At 38.3% G+C, this 17,418-nt stretch overlaps 1 protein-coding gene across 2 annotated transcripts in view; it reads left to right on the forward strand.

Moving 5' to 3' along the window:
- Positions 1-17,418, forward strand: part of CACHD1 (cache domain containing 1) — a 227,587-nt gene that overhangs the window by 109,431 nt on the left and 100,738 nt on the right. For both annotated transcript variants that reach the window (XM_012506444.2, XM_030812951.1), the window contains exon 3: positions 2,106-2,254. In XM_012506444.2, the coding sequence (XP_012361898.2) occupies positions 2,106-2,254 (149 nt within the window). The remainder of the gene's footprint in view (positions 1-2,105; positions 2,255-17,418) is intronic.

Raw genomic sequence — 17,418 nt, forward strand, 5'->3', positions numbered from 1 at the left:
TAGGAAAAGAGGGTTGTTAGATTAGTTGCAAGCTGCTGTTTAAAAATCACGTTAACACGTTTGATAATGAGTGAATAGTCCTCTCTCCATATTTGGGCCACATGTGATGGCCTGTTTAATATTACTTTGGGGAAGGAAAAGCAAAGAATGAAAAAAATTGCAGTTGTTGAAATGTACAGGAATTTTTTCCCTGATGAGTTATCATTTTGGATGGGTGGAGAATTCAAATAGAATAACAGTTTGGAACTTATTGACTGAATTACAAATTGGGATAATTAACTGATTTTTCTCTAAATCAAAGTTTTTCTGGGTGACAAAATCATTTGTACAGCAAACCCTAGTAACACGCAATTTATCCTTGTAACAAATGTGCTCATGTACCCCTAACCTAAAATAAAAGTTGGAAAAGAAAAAATAAATTGGTCAGATTCATACCCAAGAATAGCCCTTAAATAAAATGTCTGGTGCATAATTATTTGACTGCAATCAGAGGATACTGCTAAAGATATTTAGAGGGCCCCTGAAAGGATTATATTAATATCCTTAATAAAATGTGAATTTTTTGCTTAAAAAGTGATTTTCGAACACCTGTTAAAAAAGCAGTCAATCGAGGTTTCAAGTTTTCTCATCTGGGCCGTTAGTGACATTTGAACCAGATAATTCTTCGTTTTGGGATGCTGTCCTGTGCATTGTAGGATGTTTAGGAGAATCCCTGGCTTCTATCTGTCTACTTTGCAGCATTCTCCACCAAGTTGTGACGATCAGAATTTTCTCCAAATGTCCTCTGAGGGTGGCAAAGCCACCAGTTGTCTAAATTAAACTGGATTTATATGTTTTAATGCAATGACCTCAATGAGGAAAACCTACCTTATTTTAATAGTAAGAAGTCTAGGTCAGGGAGTATTGCGAGTCATCTTATAAATTTCCAAGACCCACAACTCCTCCTTTGAAAATGATAAAATGAATTTGGACAACCCATTATCCAATTAAACATTATACTCATATCTCTTTGTTATGTCTGGAAGTTTTTCTAAACTTTATAGTTTATGTAATTTCTAGCAAGGCTGAGAACCTCAGTTATTTAATTGAGACCCTGAAAGCTATAGAATATCCCTGGAACAAAATCAAGATTTAAAATTGGCTTGAAAATAACAAATGAAGATATTTTGATTTGACTCCATGTTCTCAGCCTGGAAGCTATTGGATTGTGTGAGATGCATGACCCAAAGGAGATGTTTAGTTTTCCTTCAGTGTGATGATAATGAATAGCACTACAAAACCAGTTAGCTATAATTCTATCAGTCATTTCGTTTGGGTAACATTTTGTTTAAGGGGAAGAAAAAACAACACAGTTTTCCTTGGAGATCTGTGATGAAGCTGTGGTATTTGATGGGAACAATGGAGGAAAAAGCAGTATGCTCACCAATTTGCTTTTATTATTCCTGCTTGAAAGTAAATCATGATGAAGTGTTCTGTTCACAGCAGTTAAGAAAGACATTTGTTCATCTTAAAGGTGTAGCAGACCAAACACAAGTATATTTCTAAGTGTGCATTTCATTTATATGGATTATACAACTCCAGGGAGTTGACATTCACATGGAAGACTGAGAATGGTGTCCCCTAGGACTGTGTAGCAGGAGACACTGAATGTTGTTTCCTTTCCTTCTGTTATTACCCCCCTTGAAAAACTGTGAACCCAGAACCACAAGTAACAGATAATGTCTCTCCTCTTTATTCTCCCAGTCATTGTCGTTGCTCTGTAGCATGCAATGCCCACTGTCACGCTGACAATAATATCCACAGTCTTTGTTTTCCTTTTTCCAGCAAGGTATTTTATGGATAGGTATTGTTCTATTTAACGTGCCATCATCTGTTACAAGAAGATATAATTTTACTGTTGTCTGAGTATCCTTCTATGACTTCTGGGCATTGTGCAATTTTTATCTCAACCCACACAGTGGAATATGACTTGGGTGTGTGTTGTTTGTTTTACTTGAATTTTAACATATGCAGCTTGTGACACAAATTATTAGTTTATTAGAAAAAAAATACAACGAGTTATTGTCTTGGACTTTCGATTTATTTTGCTCACTGTCATCCCACAGCTAGCCAAAAAAATCCGAGAGAAGTTCAACCGTTACTTGGATGTGGTCAATCGGAACAAGCAAGTTGTAGAAGCATCCTATACGGCTCACCTAACCTCTCCCCTAACTGCAATTCAAGACTGCTGTACTATCCCACCTTCCATGATGGAGTAAGACTTTAAAACTTTTTGTTGTTGTATAAACCAGAAATTGAATTGCTTATATGTTTCATTTCATATTCAAAATACCTGTGTTTATTTATTGCAAATTGTGTAGCTTATTTCACACTATTTAAGATAAGCCCTTTATCTTTAGATAGACAAGTGATTTTTAAAGAAATGTAATTCGGTATTCTATAGCCAGGAAATTCCTGGACCCTCCCTACTCACCTTTTTCTCCTGATGAAATTCAAGTTGAGGAGTATCAACTATTTATTTGAGTACAGAATCTAAATCAAGAAAATTGGAAATGCTTTGTCATGAGTCAACTATTAAGCCATGTCACTTGCTTAATTTAAGGGAGTGACTTTTGTCTTTAAAAGAGTAACCAAAAATTCCCATTCCTTACTTTAGTAGATACTATCTTTAAAGCTCCTATGGGAAATGTGGTTTCAGATCATATTGAAACAGATTTGTATCTGATATTTTTATTTATTGGCCTAGTGATATTTATATCTGGAGGGTTATAGGGCTATGGGATGCTGGAAATTGTAGTGGAAAGAACACTTATCTGGAGGTGCAAAGAGCTTAGTTTTAAGTTTGACTTGGTCTTCAATTAGCTGTGTGTCTTTCATCAAGTTACTTAATGTTTATTTTTATGCTCAGTTTTCTACCAATGTGGAAAATAATCTTCTACCAATTTTCTAGTGCTACTTAGAATAAATGAAAGATGCTAATATGTTTTAAAAATATGAGTAAATTAAATTAGTATTTATTATTCCTCTCTTTGCATGACAGGTGTTCTTGCGGCTAGGCAAAGGATGGATATAATGTTTTTTGGTGGTTAAATGGTTCTTTGTTTCCATAAGCAAGTTTTTACTTATTACGATTTCTTGCTGGGCTTTTAGGTAGCAGGGCATCCTCAAGTCATTTTATTTCTCCATTTGTATGATGTTAAGAGGTGCCTTTGTCTGGCTTACCCTGTCTGTGGCCTGAAGAAACTCATACTAGTTGTTCTCTAAACTAAATGGAAAGCATATATAATTTGGAATGAGACTGTCTGGATAGGAATTCTACCCCTAACACTCAATACCCACATGGTCTTTGGATATTTGGTGTCTTTGAGCAACCCTGTCTTTATGAGAACAATAACTAATACTCCAGGATGTTGTGAACATTTCAGTGAAATCAAACGTGAAAATATTTTGTAAACTGTAATGTTCTAAACAAGTATTAGCTGTAATATTAAATATTTGTTTACCTTCATATCAGAGTGAACATTTCAATTTTTGTTTGTTAGGTATTAGTTCCTTCTCACACCACTAATAAAGACATACTTGAGACTGGGTAATTTATAAAGGAAAAGAGGTTTAGTGGACTTACAGTTCCACATGGGTGGGGAGGCCTCACAATCATGGTGGAAAGTGAAGGAGGAGCAAAGACACGTCTTACATGGTGGCAGGAAAGAGCTTGTACAGGGGAGCTGCCCTTTATAAAACCATCAGATCTCGTGAAACTTACTCACTGTCAGGAGAACAGCACAGGGAAACCCATCCCCCTGATTCAATCACCTCCCACTGGGTCCTTCCCATGATATGTGGGGATTATGGGAGCTACAATTCAAGATGAGATTTAGGTGGGGACACAGCCAAACCATATCAGGTATAATCAAAGATTATCTTTTATAGTGGGGCACCTGTAACTTAATGTTTCGACAACCTTACCACTATCTAAAAATAAAATGAGGGTCCAGTTGGGTTTTAGGCCCAAAGAAGAAACCATTTTCAGGGCAGGAAGAACAGATGGTAAGGTAAGGAGAAGTTCTTAGAGCTAGATTTATGCATTTTTCTCCTAGGGAAATACGTGTGGCATTGTCTGGACGCATTTTCAGTTGTCACAACTTAAAGGCTGGAAGAAAGCTCCTGGCATCTCGGGAGTAGAGTCCAGGGATACTGCTACACATCCTATAACATTCAGGACAGCTCCCTAAGACAAAGAATTACCTTGCCCAAAATGACAGTAGTGCCAAAGTTGAAAAACCCTGGCTTAGCACATTGGGGATCTTCATAAATTCCTAAGTAGAACTAGTGCTCTAGAGGGAGAAAAAACCTGAAACTTGAATTGGCTGGCTGCTACTGGTGAATCTACCCAGTCACTTGCCCACCTGGTGAATTTCTATGAATGTTTCAAGGAGCAACTCAACAATTGCCCTTTCTTCATAGCTTCCTCTCCTTATTCCCTTTTGTCCCTGGAAGAATTTATTGCTCTCTCATCTTTATTCCCATAGTAATTTCCATACATCTCTATATAGTGTAGAACTTAATGTATCAGACCTTGTTGTGAGTTGGCCTCCCCTTCTGTTCTGGGCAGGAATTAACACCTCATCTTTTTTTACCCCTAGCACCTGGCCACTGTATTTAATTTTTATACTATTTGTTGGAATCTGAATTGATTTAAATTGATACAGGAACGAGTAAGAGGGTGTCTACTCTCTAGAAATGTATAAGTTACTGGGTGTGGAGTGGCAAGTGTTGAGCATAATTAATAGGGCAAAATGTGACATAGCAGAGAGGTATTGTGGTTCCTCAAAGCAGAGAACTATACCAGATAGGTTGTATTGGAAATGATTTTATGAACTTCAGAAATATGCCTCTTACTTGATTTGGCCATTAGGAGGAATATCACAACAATATATATAATATAAACATGTAAAGAAAAATATTGTAGTACCATTTAGAATAGAGAAAATTATAAATACCCTAAATTTCTAGCAATAGAGGATTAGTTAGGAAAATTGTATCACATCCATATATATGAGATGGTAAGATGCAGCCATGCTGTTGAAACTGACTTGTGAGAATGGTCAGACATACATACACACATGCATACATTACACTTGATGTTGGCCAAAAAGCCAAGAACTCACATGTGTGCATTAAGTTTGGGAGTAAAGACAGTGATTTCCATTTTGAATATGTTGAGATAAGGGTTCAGGTCTGGGACAGAGGCCATCTAATTTGGTAAAACCCAGTGGTCAACCTTTTTGTTAATCCAATCAAGCATAAAATGTAGTTTCTGTCCTTTAGGAACTTCTCATTTAGTTTAGTTGAACATCCATGAGACCTTAACTGTACCCCTAGAAAAATACACACCGAGTAAGCAGATTAGTAGGAGAGAATGTTGCTCCTTCAGAGGTGGGACCTCTGCACTGAATGCTGAAGATGCAGTATTCTCTCCTGACTAGGAGTAGTTGACAGAGCCAAGAACTGCTTGCGGTGGATATTGGAAAACCAAGGCAGTTCTGAACGTAAAGCTGAACAATCAGAGAATGTACAGATAAGCAATACAAGGAACCTCCTTCAACAAATTTTAAAGATATCTGACAACAGAGAGATCTTTTGCAACAGGAAGTGGCCTATGAGGACTCCCTTCAATTATACTGTGTCTACTTGGCTTTGAATGGAGCCCACTTTCCAGTGAAATGTGTGAAGGAATTTTGGGAGTGAATCCTGAGCTGATACTTTTCTAGACTTTGGCTGAACACAAGCACTTTGTAAAATTACAGGAACTCCTCAGTTTTTTAATGAAGATTTAAAAATGGAAAGAGTTAGTAGTATGTTGTTGCAGTGAACAAGGGTACAAATTCTCAGCTAACCACCTTTGTTCCAGCCCCTCAGAAAGTGCTTTATCTGCATATTCTAATGGCCGGGGTGCCTGCTGAACACATTTTCAGTTCACGCCTTCCTTTTTGTTTTTTTGGAGATAGAGTCTCACTCTGTCGCCCAGGCTGGAGTGTGATGGCACCATCTCGGCTCACTTCAGCCTCCACCTCCCAGGCTCAAGCGCTTCTCGTGCCTCAGTCTCCCAAGAAGCTGGGACTACAGGGGCGTGCCATCACACCCAGCTAATTTTTGTATTTTTAGTAGAGATGGGGTTTCACCGTGTTGACCAGCTTCTGACCTCAGGTGATCCACCCACCTTGGCCTCCCAAAGTGCTGGAATTACAGGCTTGAGCCATGCTTGAGCGACTGCGCCCAGCTGACACTTTCCTATATTCCAGTCCTTCCAAAAATGTCTCTATTTTGAATCTCAACAACTTCATGTTGGAGTTAGGTGAGGAAAGGAAGATCTTCTAGTCTTTTGAAGCAGTTTAAGGATGTGATTAAAAAGTTTTTTTTAATACTAGGGAGATTTGGTTTTGAATCTCATGAACTCATATGTGGACCTTTGGAAGTCACTTATGCTGAGCCTCAGAGGTTTCCTCATCAGTGAGATGAGGATAATGAGAGTACCCACCTCACATGGTTTTTATAGAGGAGATGTTTTTAGGTTATGCTTAGACATTTTTTAAAATTTGATTATGTATTTATTTCAATATTCACTATGCCAACAGTTTTTTTTTCTCTACTGGCAATAACAAAGTTTCTTTTTAATATAAATGTAGCTAAATAAAATTGAATTATTTTAAATGAAAACATTAAGTGAATGTGACCAAATGTTTGAAAGGGATAGAGATGTAGTAGTGACTGGAGTTCATGAAAAATGGACTCAAGATTATTGCTAAAGTCCTTCCAAACTGTAAGATATTGTAGTTCTATGAAGCAAACTCTTTAAAACTGTTTATGCCTATGGACTGTATCTTGCCATATGTGTATGTATTAATACTGCCTTTATAATAAATAGAAGCAGTTGGACCTCAGATAAGAGACCTCCAGGCTTAGTTCTGAATCTTCTTCATTCTTAAGTCATCTGGGCCTTATGAACATTTTTTTTAAACTCAGCACTGACCCAATGGTATGATGGCTGTTTGTTACTAACATTTTAAGTGCCTGTGGCCTATTGACCTTGCTTCTTCTCCAAATATATTAAAGATTAGTTAGAACTAGACAATGTTTTTATAAGTAATTGTAACTAATGGCTAATTTTTACTTTTTGTCTCAGGCCTAACTTTTCATTTTTAATGATTTATAATCCATATTTGGTTTTCTTCACTAGTGCTTAATAGTACATACTTTTAAAAATAAAATGCCTAGTTCTGAAGAGAGAGGAGCTTTAAAGAGCTGTGTTACAGAGCATTAGACTATAGTATGATGACAACAGAGAGAACCTGCAAAGTGGCAGAAAATTAATTTTTCAGATGGGTTTGATAGTTTCCTTCTCAGAACAGTCAACTCTTAAAATTCTTGCACAAGAGCCTTAGAAGTTAATTATTCTGCACAAGGCGCTGCATAGTGATTAGGTACTCTGTCAATGTTTGTTGTTGAAGGAATGATCTAAAGAATTTGCATTCTTCAATATGGAAAAAAATAGGCTAAGTTTAATAAAAAACAAACTCATTTTCAACGGTATCTCTTAAAACAACATAGTTTTGAGAGTGGGCTCATTTATTTATATAATTTAATTCGCAGCTCCCTTTGTGTTCCTTTAGGTGAGGTGCTAGGGACACAGGAGATCCTGGGCTCTCCCACAAGGAGTGAACAAATGCATAATTACACCCATGGACTATATCTGACCTGCAGGTATATTTTTTCGGCCCTCAGGTGTTTTAAAGGTTTTTAAATTTGTAAATTTTAAAATCTGTTGCCAACATTTAAACTTTGAAAGATTAGCAGTTTAAAAATCCAAATATCTGTCCTGTCTTGAAAAATCAGAAGATTTGGCAATACTGGATCCACACTGCTACTTGGTAACAGTCTGCTTTCATGAAGAGCAGCTTCCCTTTCAAGACAGGGGATGAGTTCCTGACCTGATGTGTTATACCCAACCTATTTTCCTGATTTATATCACCTGTTTGGCCAACCTTAGCATGTGAATTTGCAATTCCTGACCTTACAAGACCATACAATGTTAATAGATTTGACTTAAGAAAAATGTCTTATCCATGTGTATTCCCTGCCATGCCAACTTAAAAATGTCCATTCTCATTCTCTCAAGTTTTAAAGAATATAACTCCTTTAGGCATAACACTAAGAATAGCTATCCCTGAAACCCAGCTTGCCACAGAGATGAAGTTCTGATGTGTGTTTCTAAAGCTATTGTTTATTCAGCAGGCCCTACTGATCCTTGGCTTTTATATAAACAAATCAATACTTTTTTTTTTTCTTAAGACAGAGTCTCGCTCTGTTGTCCAGGCTGGAGTGCAGTGGCATGATCTCATGCCTCAGCCTGCTGAGTAGCTGGGATTACAGGTGCACCACCATGCCCAGCTAATTTTTGTATTTTTGTAGAGACGAGGTTTCACTGTGTTGACCAAGCTGGTCTTGAACTCCTGGACTCAAATGATCCACCTGCCTCAGCCTCCCAAAGTGCTGGGATTACAGGCATGAGCCACCATGCTGGGCCCAGATCAATAATTTTATTGTCCACATCGCTTAATTGATTTATCTATTTCTTTCCCCAATTTCTTCTATAGATGTTACTACCTGTTGGTATTCTTAGTTTTTTAATTTTTGGTGTCTTTATTTAAAAAGAAGAGGGCAAAGGGGAGCATAAGCTAGGGAGGAAATACTGGAAAGATGAATTTAGATTTTTATTCTTTTTTGTATCTCCAAGTGGGGTTCAGTGCTGTTATCCTCATTTAGTTAATGCATGTTAATTGGCTAATCGTGGTGAGAACTGGCATTAAGGCATCTATGTCTGGCTTGATGAGCAAATTGATGCTCTGATGGAGCTACAGTAAGTAAGCAACTTGTTTCCAAGGTTATTTGAAGCCAGCCACCTGGAGCTGGAAGACTTCCGCTGAATAGATAATTCTCTCAGGGGAAACTTAAAAAGCTTCACTGATTCCAAAAATGAAGAAACTCTTGGAACCATTGTCAAATTGGATTCCTGCTATTTTACAGGGAGCTCTTTGCATTGGGGCATCCACTGAGATTGATATAGCCACTGTGGAAGGCAGATAGGACTCGTCTCATCTTCTAAGAACACAAATTTAGTGCATTTCCAGCTGGCACCCACTTGAATTGTATGATTTCAGGAATCCATCTTATTCAACCTCTTGAGGGTATTGTGCTGCAGACAAAGCAACTAGCATAGGTTTTGATACAAGAACACAGGCTCCTGATTATAATAATTCTCATGAATAGCACCGTTATAACCCTGTGTTAGGGTTCTCCAAAGAAGTAGAACCAATAGGGTGTGTGTGCGTGCATGCGTGTGTGTGTGTGTGTGTGTGTGTGTGTGTGTGTGTGTACATACAGAGAGATGAATATTTGTTGTTAGGAATTAGGATTGTGGAGGTACAAGTCCAAAATACATGGTAGGCTGGCAAGCTGGAGACTCAAAGGAGAGTTGTAGTTGGAGTTCAAAGGCAGTTTGCTAGGGAAATTTCTTTTTGCTTACAGAACGTCTGTCATTGTTCTACTAAGTCCTTCAGTTGATGAGGCCCACTGATGTTATGGAGAATAATCGACTTTACTCATAACCTATTATTTAAATGTTAATCTCATCTAAAGCATTTTCTTCACAGAAACATCTAAAATAGTGTTTAGCCAAACCTATCTCGGTAACATAGCCCAGCCAAGTTGATATAAAGTTATCCCTCCTGCCCTTTTACCCCTTTTATCTTTAGAAAGGATAGAAAAGTGTACTGCTAAACCTATCATTAAAATTAAGTTTTTGTTAACCTTCGGATTTAGACTGGAGAAGACTAAACTCTCGCTTACAGAACTTTCTACCGTATTCTCCTACACAGCTTCTCTTAAAAAAGTTAATGCTCAGCTGGGTGCAGTGGCTCAAGCCTGTAATCCCAGCACTTTGGGAGGCCGAGGCGGGCGGATCACGAGGTCAGGAGATCGAGACCATCCTGGCTAACACGGTGAAAACCCATCTCTACTAAAAACAAACAAACAAAAAATTAGCCAGGCGTGGTGGCGGGTGCCTGTAGTCCCAGCTACTTGGGAGGCTGAGGCAGGAGGATGGCGTGAACCCGGGAGGCGGAGCTTGCAGTGAGCTGAGATCCGTGCCACTGCACTCCAGCCTGGGCGACAGAGCAAGACTCTGTCTCAAAAAAAAAAAAAAAAGTGAATGCTCATGTAACTGAGCTGCCTGGAAAGGAATCTCAGCATTTGAGTAATTCTTTTTTCCCTGTAAATTGGTTGTGTATTTTGGGGCATGATTTAGATGTTGTATACATTTCTATAATAGGATTTCAAGTTCTTTAAGTATTATTGACATCATATGAGCCAGAGGTAACTTACTCAGAGAGTTGTTTTTAATTTTGATGATTAACATGCTCACCCATCATGTTCAGATTCCTGTACTTAGCTCCTTAGGGATTTATAGTAGATTTAAAAGATACAATTTCTATTCTTAAGGGACTTGGCTTCAAGTCAAGGGTTTGGTTTTGTTTTGTTTTATTTTTTAATTATTTGTTTTTAAACTGAACTCAAGCATGAGCTTCTATCATTTCTAAGAAGAGGCAGGTCTTTTTATTTTATTTGCAGCTACTGTGGTGCAAAAGAAGTATCATAAGCAGTAAGTTCAGTTGTGATGTAAATTATACTCGAGTCATGTAGTACAAAGAGTGGATGAGCCTCCACTCTGCCACTTTGCCATGTAATCTTGGGACGTTCACTTGACATCTTTGGTCCTCAGTTTCCTCAACTGTAAAATGAGCAGTTTGAACTATATTTCAGAGACTCTTCCAACTTCGAAGACTGATGTAATTTTCCTCAAACTCCTTAGAAGGTTGTTTGTTTGTTGTTTGTTTGTTTGTTTTTAAACTGGAGCCATTTGCCATTATAGGCAACTTTTCCTACTGCTCAAATTAATAAATTCTGGATTCCATGAGAGAGTTTGTTTCTATCTTTTTGAGAGTGAACTTATGGAGGGATAAAATATGATATGCAGCAAGACTTACAGAGGTTAAATCACTCATTCATCCATTCATTTGAAAAAATAAAGACTTGTGGAATGGTTTATGGAAGAAACATTTCAGCTGGGTATTTAAGCAGGAAGAGGATTTGAATATATGGAGATATGGAGGAAGAGCTTCCCAGGAGAGGAAGCTCAATATGAAGAAACCCCATGCCGAGAAATGACCAGGAGCACTGAAGAGGGACTTGTATATGGAGCAAATGATGGAAGAGGCAGCTAAGAAGTTGGATCAATATTAGATCGTAAGCATCCTCAAATGCTAGCTAGAGAATTTAAACTTTGTTCAGTAGGGTTTAGGCTCCATAAGTGAAGTGAAGAACAATGTCTATCTTTCTCTTGCTTCTATATCTACAGTCTAACACATAGTAGACACTCAATAAATATTGGTTGCTTGAATGAGGGAATTAATTTATGATTCTTGAGAAAGAGAGTAAAATGATGAGACCTGAACTTTAAGGGAATTTCACTTCTTGATCATGTAACAACTAGAAGACTACCTGATTTCATTTATGTAAGCAAAGAGCAAGAGGAGGCCTGGACTTGGATGTTGGCTCCTACTTCTTGAGTTTTGGAAGAGGGAGGAATCATAGGTGGCCAAAGTTGATTTTGGGTAACTGAGAGTGATGGTACCAGGTGCTAAGGCATATTTGTTCTTTATGTACTCTCTCATCTTTCTTAGTTACTTTAGTTCAGGGACCCTGTCAGATACAACTGTATTCAATACCTTGCTTAAATAGGTCTTCGATAAATATTTGCCAAAGGAGTTAGTTTGTAGTAGCAAAACTGACTTTGTCTTTAGTGTTTGAGTCTCAGTCACTATGATGCTGTCAGAATTAACAAGCTACTTCCCTTCTGGGCAGAAATTGAACAATATTATTAAATACTTTTTTGCCTATTCATAATAGTCATTGTTTTAATCTGAACAGTGTTATTACAAGCTCTGATGTGAAACATGTTTGATATTGATTTAGTTATCTCAGTTATCAGTTATGCTTAATAATTTTGTTATATGCATGATGAATTTAAAAAATATGCATTCCCAAATGCCTACATACATGTGTATTATTTTCAACTCAACTTGTCTGTACTATCTTCAAGGCAGTTAATGTATAAGACATTGTACTAGGTACTGTCTGATGCACAAAGATGAATAACACAGTATGTACCTTCAAGAGCTCATAGGACACATGTAGAGTAAGCTAAGGCAGTCTGTGGCAAATGTCATAAAAGAAATCCAAAGACTTTTAGAGGAGGAAGAGATTATGAACAAAGGCCTCCGAATGCTCAAGCTTGGTGAAAAAGTGGTAGTCAAGGCCTTGAAGAGTGGAACTTCCACAGATATATCTAGGGGAAGAATGCTTCAGACCAGAAAACAGCAAGTGTCCATACAGCAATTGAGGATGGGGAGGTGGAAGACCCAGCTGGCACAATGGATAAGAGAAACACCATGATGGGCTTGAAACACTAGGTCAGCTACACAAATTTCTCTCGGTAAGCAGTAGTTTTAAAGCAAGGAACGGCTGTGGTCAGGTCTTGGGCAAATTAATTAGTTGGCAAATGAAGAACAAATTACAGTAGAAAGGCAAGTTGCTTGTCAAGTTGGGCCAGTTAGATAATCACAGACAAAGTAATGACACCTTAAGGGACAAAGGTACAAAAGCAAAGACGTCCAGGGGCTGGTGTATTATATACAGTGTCAAAATAGGGATGTACAATATGTGGAATCTGGCAACTAGGTTTTCTTGGAGAGTTTGGTAAGGAGGAAGATTAGAAATGACAGCTCCAAATTTTAAATTGAGCATTTTAGGAGATGGGAATCTATTAACTAAAGGGTGAAAATAGTAGCAAAAGAAGACTTTTAGGAGGAAAATGATGGATCCAGTATAAACATGCTGATTTGGAGTTGCACGTAGATCATTCTTGGGAGATGTTTGCCGAGCAGCTGAGATTAACCTGCAGCACCATATTATTTTCATCCCACAAGTTTATTTTCATCCCACAAATATTTTTACGCCCATAACTATGTCATGTGCATGGCAGTTCAGGTGAAAGGGAAATTTGAGATGTCTACTTTTAATGTTGTGTTAATGTATAGTTTTGTATAGAATGATGTTTCAAGACATAACAGCTGACTCATAAGTTGGCAACTCCAATTTTTTTCTAACCCAATTTTAAGGTAGTGCACATGGAAAATATGACATAAAATGTTTAACCTTATATACATCTTATTTCTTATTATTACTGTTTTTATGAGAAATAAAATATTGTGACTTAGGTGCTTATAACTTTTGTTCCTTTGTTATCTCTGTGTCACAAGGTCAAATAATGTGACAAGCTTGGTCCTGAACAACTGAGTTTAAATTTATTGCAAGTCATATTATTTCTTCATGAAGATATGTTTTGTGTTTATGCCCATGAAGTGTTGTATGGCAAGTCTTAGTCTTTCAAGTCATTTTCACTGCCTTATCTCACACTTCCATTTCCAATGCCTTTAAAAATTATTATTACCTGCAGGCTGACTAAATGTTACAGATAGTCTTTCTGGATATTGGTACCAGAGGCCTGGAGTTGAGCTCGAATTTAACAAAGATATTACAGAAAGCTTTGTATTTACGAAAACTTAGTTACATATGTTTATACCTCAGTGAAATACTTTTTTAGGCCTGTTCCTCTTTAAACAGTATGTTACTTACATTACATTCTTCATATGTTCCTCTGAACAACCTGGTGGGGCAGAAGCTGTCTCTGCCCACCTCCCTCATCCCCACTTTTACAGATTAGGAAATAGGCTTAGAAAGTTTATGGCAGGGTAATCCCAGCACTTTGGGAGGCCGAGGTGTGTGGATCATCTGAGGTTAGGAGTTCGAGACCAGCCTGTCCAACATGGTGAAACCCCATCTCTACAAAAAATACAAAAATTAGCTGCACGTGATGGTGGGCACCTGTAATCCCAGCTACTTGGGAGGCTGAAGTAAGAGAATCACTTGAACCCGGGAGGCAGAGGTTGCAGTGAGCTGAGATCGTGCCATTGTACTCCAGCCTGGGCAACATGAGCAAAACTTCGTCTTAAAAAAAAAAAAACAAACAAACAAAGGTTATGGCAGGACTTAGTGGAGAGCCAGGTTTGGAATTTAGGTTTTCTGATTCCAAATGCTGTTTTCTTTTAATGGTACTCTGACCAGTAGTAAAATTAGAATGGCTCATCTGCCAAGTGAAATGCTTAAACTATGTATTCCTTCTTAGAATTATACCTGAGGTTACTAGATGACCCTCCGAAGTTTCTAAATTGGCTGACCTGCAGCAATTTGTGTCATTTCCCTGTGTGTGCTTGTGTGTGTGCATTAGATAGATGTCTTTATCTTTAGGAGTCTTGATGAGTACCCTTATAGCAGAAAGCGCCTGCATTTGGATCTACTGAGAATCTAGCTTCCTGCGTTTTTCAAAAAGTGTGACCTTCGTTGAAGGAAGAATGGGAAACCTGCCTCACTGCTTACGCTATTGAATTTCACCAGCTGCCTTTTATGGATTTTAAATAGAGATGGTTTTGTGATTTTTCTTTCTTTTTAAAATCTGATCTCTGTAGAAAACTGCCTAGCAGACTATACCAGCTTTAAGAAATAGAACCTGTCTTAGCTGAAAAGCAGAAACCTTTTTGTGCGTTTTTATTGTGAAAAATACCAAAGCAATTTCAAAGAAGGCCCAGATTTAAAAATCTATCTATAATCTCTTTCTAGGGACTTGACTTATCTGGTACGATGATGTAGATATCTGTCTTTACACTCTAGCTTTATTAACTTGTTAATATTGGGATAGTATTCCTTTTGTAGAATCAGCCATAAGTATTCTGCATCTTATATTTTTCTGTTTCTTTAACAGAACAGGGAGATGTGTGGACAGGACTTTGCCCTCCTTCGTGCATGTGTGCTGGTAGATGGAACCAGTTAATCTCCAAGGTCATCTGCTAACTCTTAGTTGTTAGTGCCTCACTTTTGTGTCTGTGTCATACCACTCACAGTTGTCTGCTGTGTACTAAATACTTAGTGTGTGTGAGGGGAGAGAACACACCCAATTTACAGTCTCTGGTCTCTAGTCCTGGGAAATCTCAGCCTCTTGGGCTTTCTGTGTGTATTTATCCGGCAGACATTGACTAAACTTTTGCTCTTCACAAGGAGACTCTGAGCTAGGCCCTGGGTATAAAGAAACATAAGAAAAGACCTCTCCTTTTGTGTCTACCAAGCAAGGGAGAAGGGTATATAAATAAATAACTGTAAAGTGTGTCAAGTCCCTGTTAGAGGTCAAGTGGCAGGACAGACAGGGTTGCTATGGAACGGCACAGAGGCAGCCTGCAGACCCCACCAAGCTGCTCTCCCCAGCCTGTTCTCTCTTTGATTTTTCCAGATACCCGTCTTTCTTCATGTGCCCCCAGTCCAACCTGGTGATGAGGAAGATAAGGATAAATGTTTAATGTGGTTGTGCGCCCACTTCCAATTCACCCTAGATGTCACCTGTGTAATTTTCCAAGCTTTTATGAGAAAGTGAATTGAATGATAATACCATCTGTTTGAATATGGAAGTGAGACACAAGGTCACAGCAGGGCCTTCTCTCCATAATCTGTTGTGGAAGGGAAATGGTGAAAAAGAAATATGGTTGGTCTGTGTGATACTTAGACTTACTAGAGAGGGAGACACTTTATTGCTCTGAAAGCCTTACCTTCCAAGGGCATTTGAAACCAGCCCTTGTTTCCAATCTGGCTGAGTTGCTGAACCCTGAAGGTTTAATCCTTATTACTGATAAGAAAGAAAGAATGTGACTTATCACTCCAATCTCTGCAGAGACGGAAGGAAAAACTATTTCTTGGAATGTGATTACATGTTATTTGACAGCTTTTTGGTTGGCCCAGCTATTTAGGTGTTTGAATAAGTAAACTCAGTCAAGGGGGGTTTGAGTATTATTTACTTTATAAATGTGATAGTTCCTTTTTGGAGTGGTCCTGCTCTTGCCCCTTTCCTCTACCCTTCAAACAGAGTTTAAATATTTGCCAGTGCAGATGTTTGATTTTTATCTTAGCTCTTTCTTTGTTTAACTTTATTCTCATGGGTGGTTAAGTGGACGATAAGGAGGTTCTTGTTTAATTCTTTTCAACTGGTGTTGCTCAAATATTTGGAGAGCAAATGCTTCCCAGAAAGAATGAGCGGGAACCTGGTTGAATAGAGGTGAAGAGATATGTCTCTGTGTCACATCACAGTAAACCAGACCCTGTTAGGCTGTTACTAGGGCCCGGGGGCTTAGTAGGCCTGAGTGTTTCTCAGTGTCCAGAACCTTCCTTTAGCAGCTCCTGCAGTTACTGGTGAAGGGTTTTTGCCACCTTTGTTTTCCAGAAAAACGTGTGCTGTTCTAAAAACAAAGCTTGGTTATTCAGTGGCACTGGCAGCAAAGGCCTGCTTGTGTTGTGACCTCCCATCAGAAGCCTCTCAGCATTTCTTCCATACCCACTTCTGATCTGATACCAAGTTTTGCTTTCAGAAGAAATGATTTTTTTTAATCTTTTACACTTATTTCAGCCTTTTAGCAGTGATTAAAAACAAGCAAACAAGTAAAGAATATTCGCTACCCTATTAGCTATCATTACATTGGCTTTGTGTGTGGACTTGATGATCAGTTTCCACAGGGATTTGCTTTTTAATCATTACCTTAAAAATTCATCCATGAACAATTCCACATTTCATCACTGCCCTTGGAACCGACACTGTGGGTGTGATTTTTATATGCTATGTGATAAATGAGGCAGACTTCTCTGGAAATATTGAGAAAAACCCAGGTTTCTGAGTGATTTGCCTGGCAAATCACCTTCCCTAGGAAATTTAAACAAAGACCAAGAAAGGAAGTAAACCCCAACTGGTGTGTGAGTGGGGGCGGTGCTGGAGGGGGGGCGGGGTCTTTATATCTCTTTCTTTCTAAACTGGGACTCCACTGAAAAGTTGATTTATACTGTGAATCGAGGCTGAATGAAATCCAATTGGAACTCACTTGAACACTGTTTTGATGTAAGATTCAAAGCTTCTGCAAATTTATTTTATCTTCTACATTTGCTGATCTCCTGCTTGTAAATCCTGTTGAAGGAGAATAAAAATGACTGCAGCCTGATGGGAATTAAATGTCTGAAGTTCAAAGCAGTTTGCACATCAGAGCAAACGTCAATCAAATGAACATCTTGCAAGCCAGGCAGGGAGTGAATTTCTCCATGGGGAAGAGATCAAAGTGGGAGTCACAGTTCTGTTTTCTCCCTCGGGATGCAGTT

The sequence above is a fragment of the Nomascus leucogenys genome, chromosome 5 (genome assembly GCF_006542625.1).
Source record: "Nomascus leucogenys isolate Asia chromosome 5, Asia_NLE_v1, whole genome shotgun sequence".
NCBI lineage: Eukaryota > Metazoa > Chordata > Mammalia > Primates > Hylobatidae > Nomascus > Nomascus leucogenys.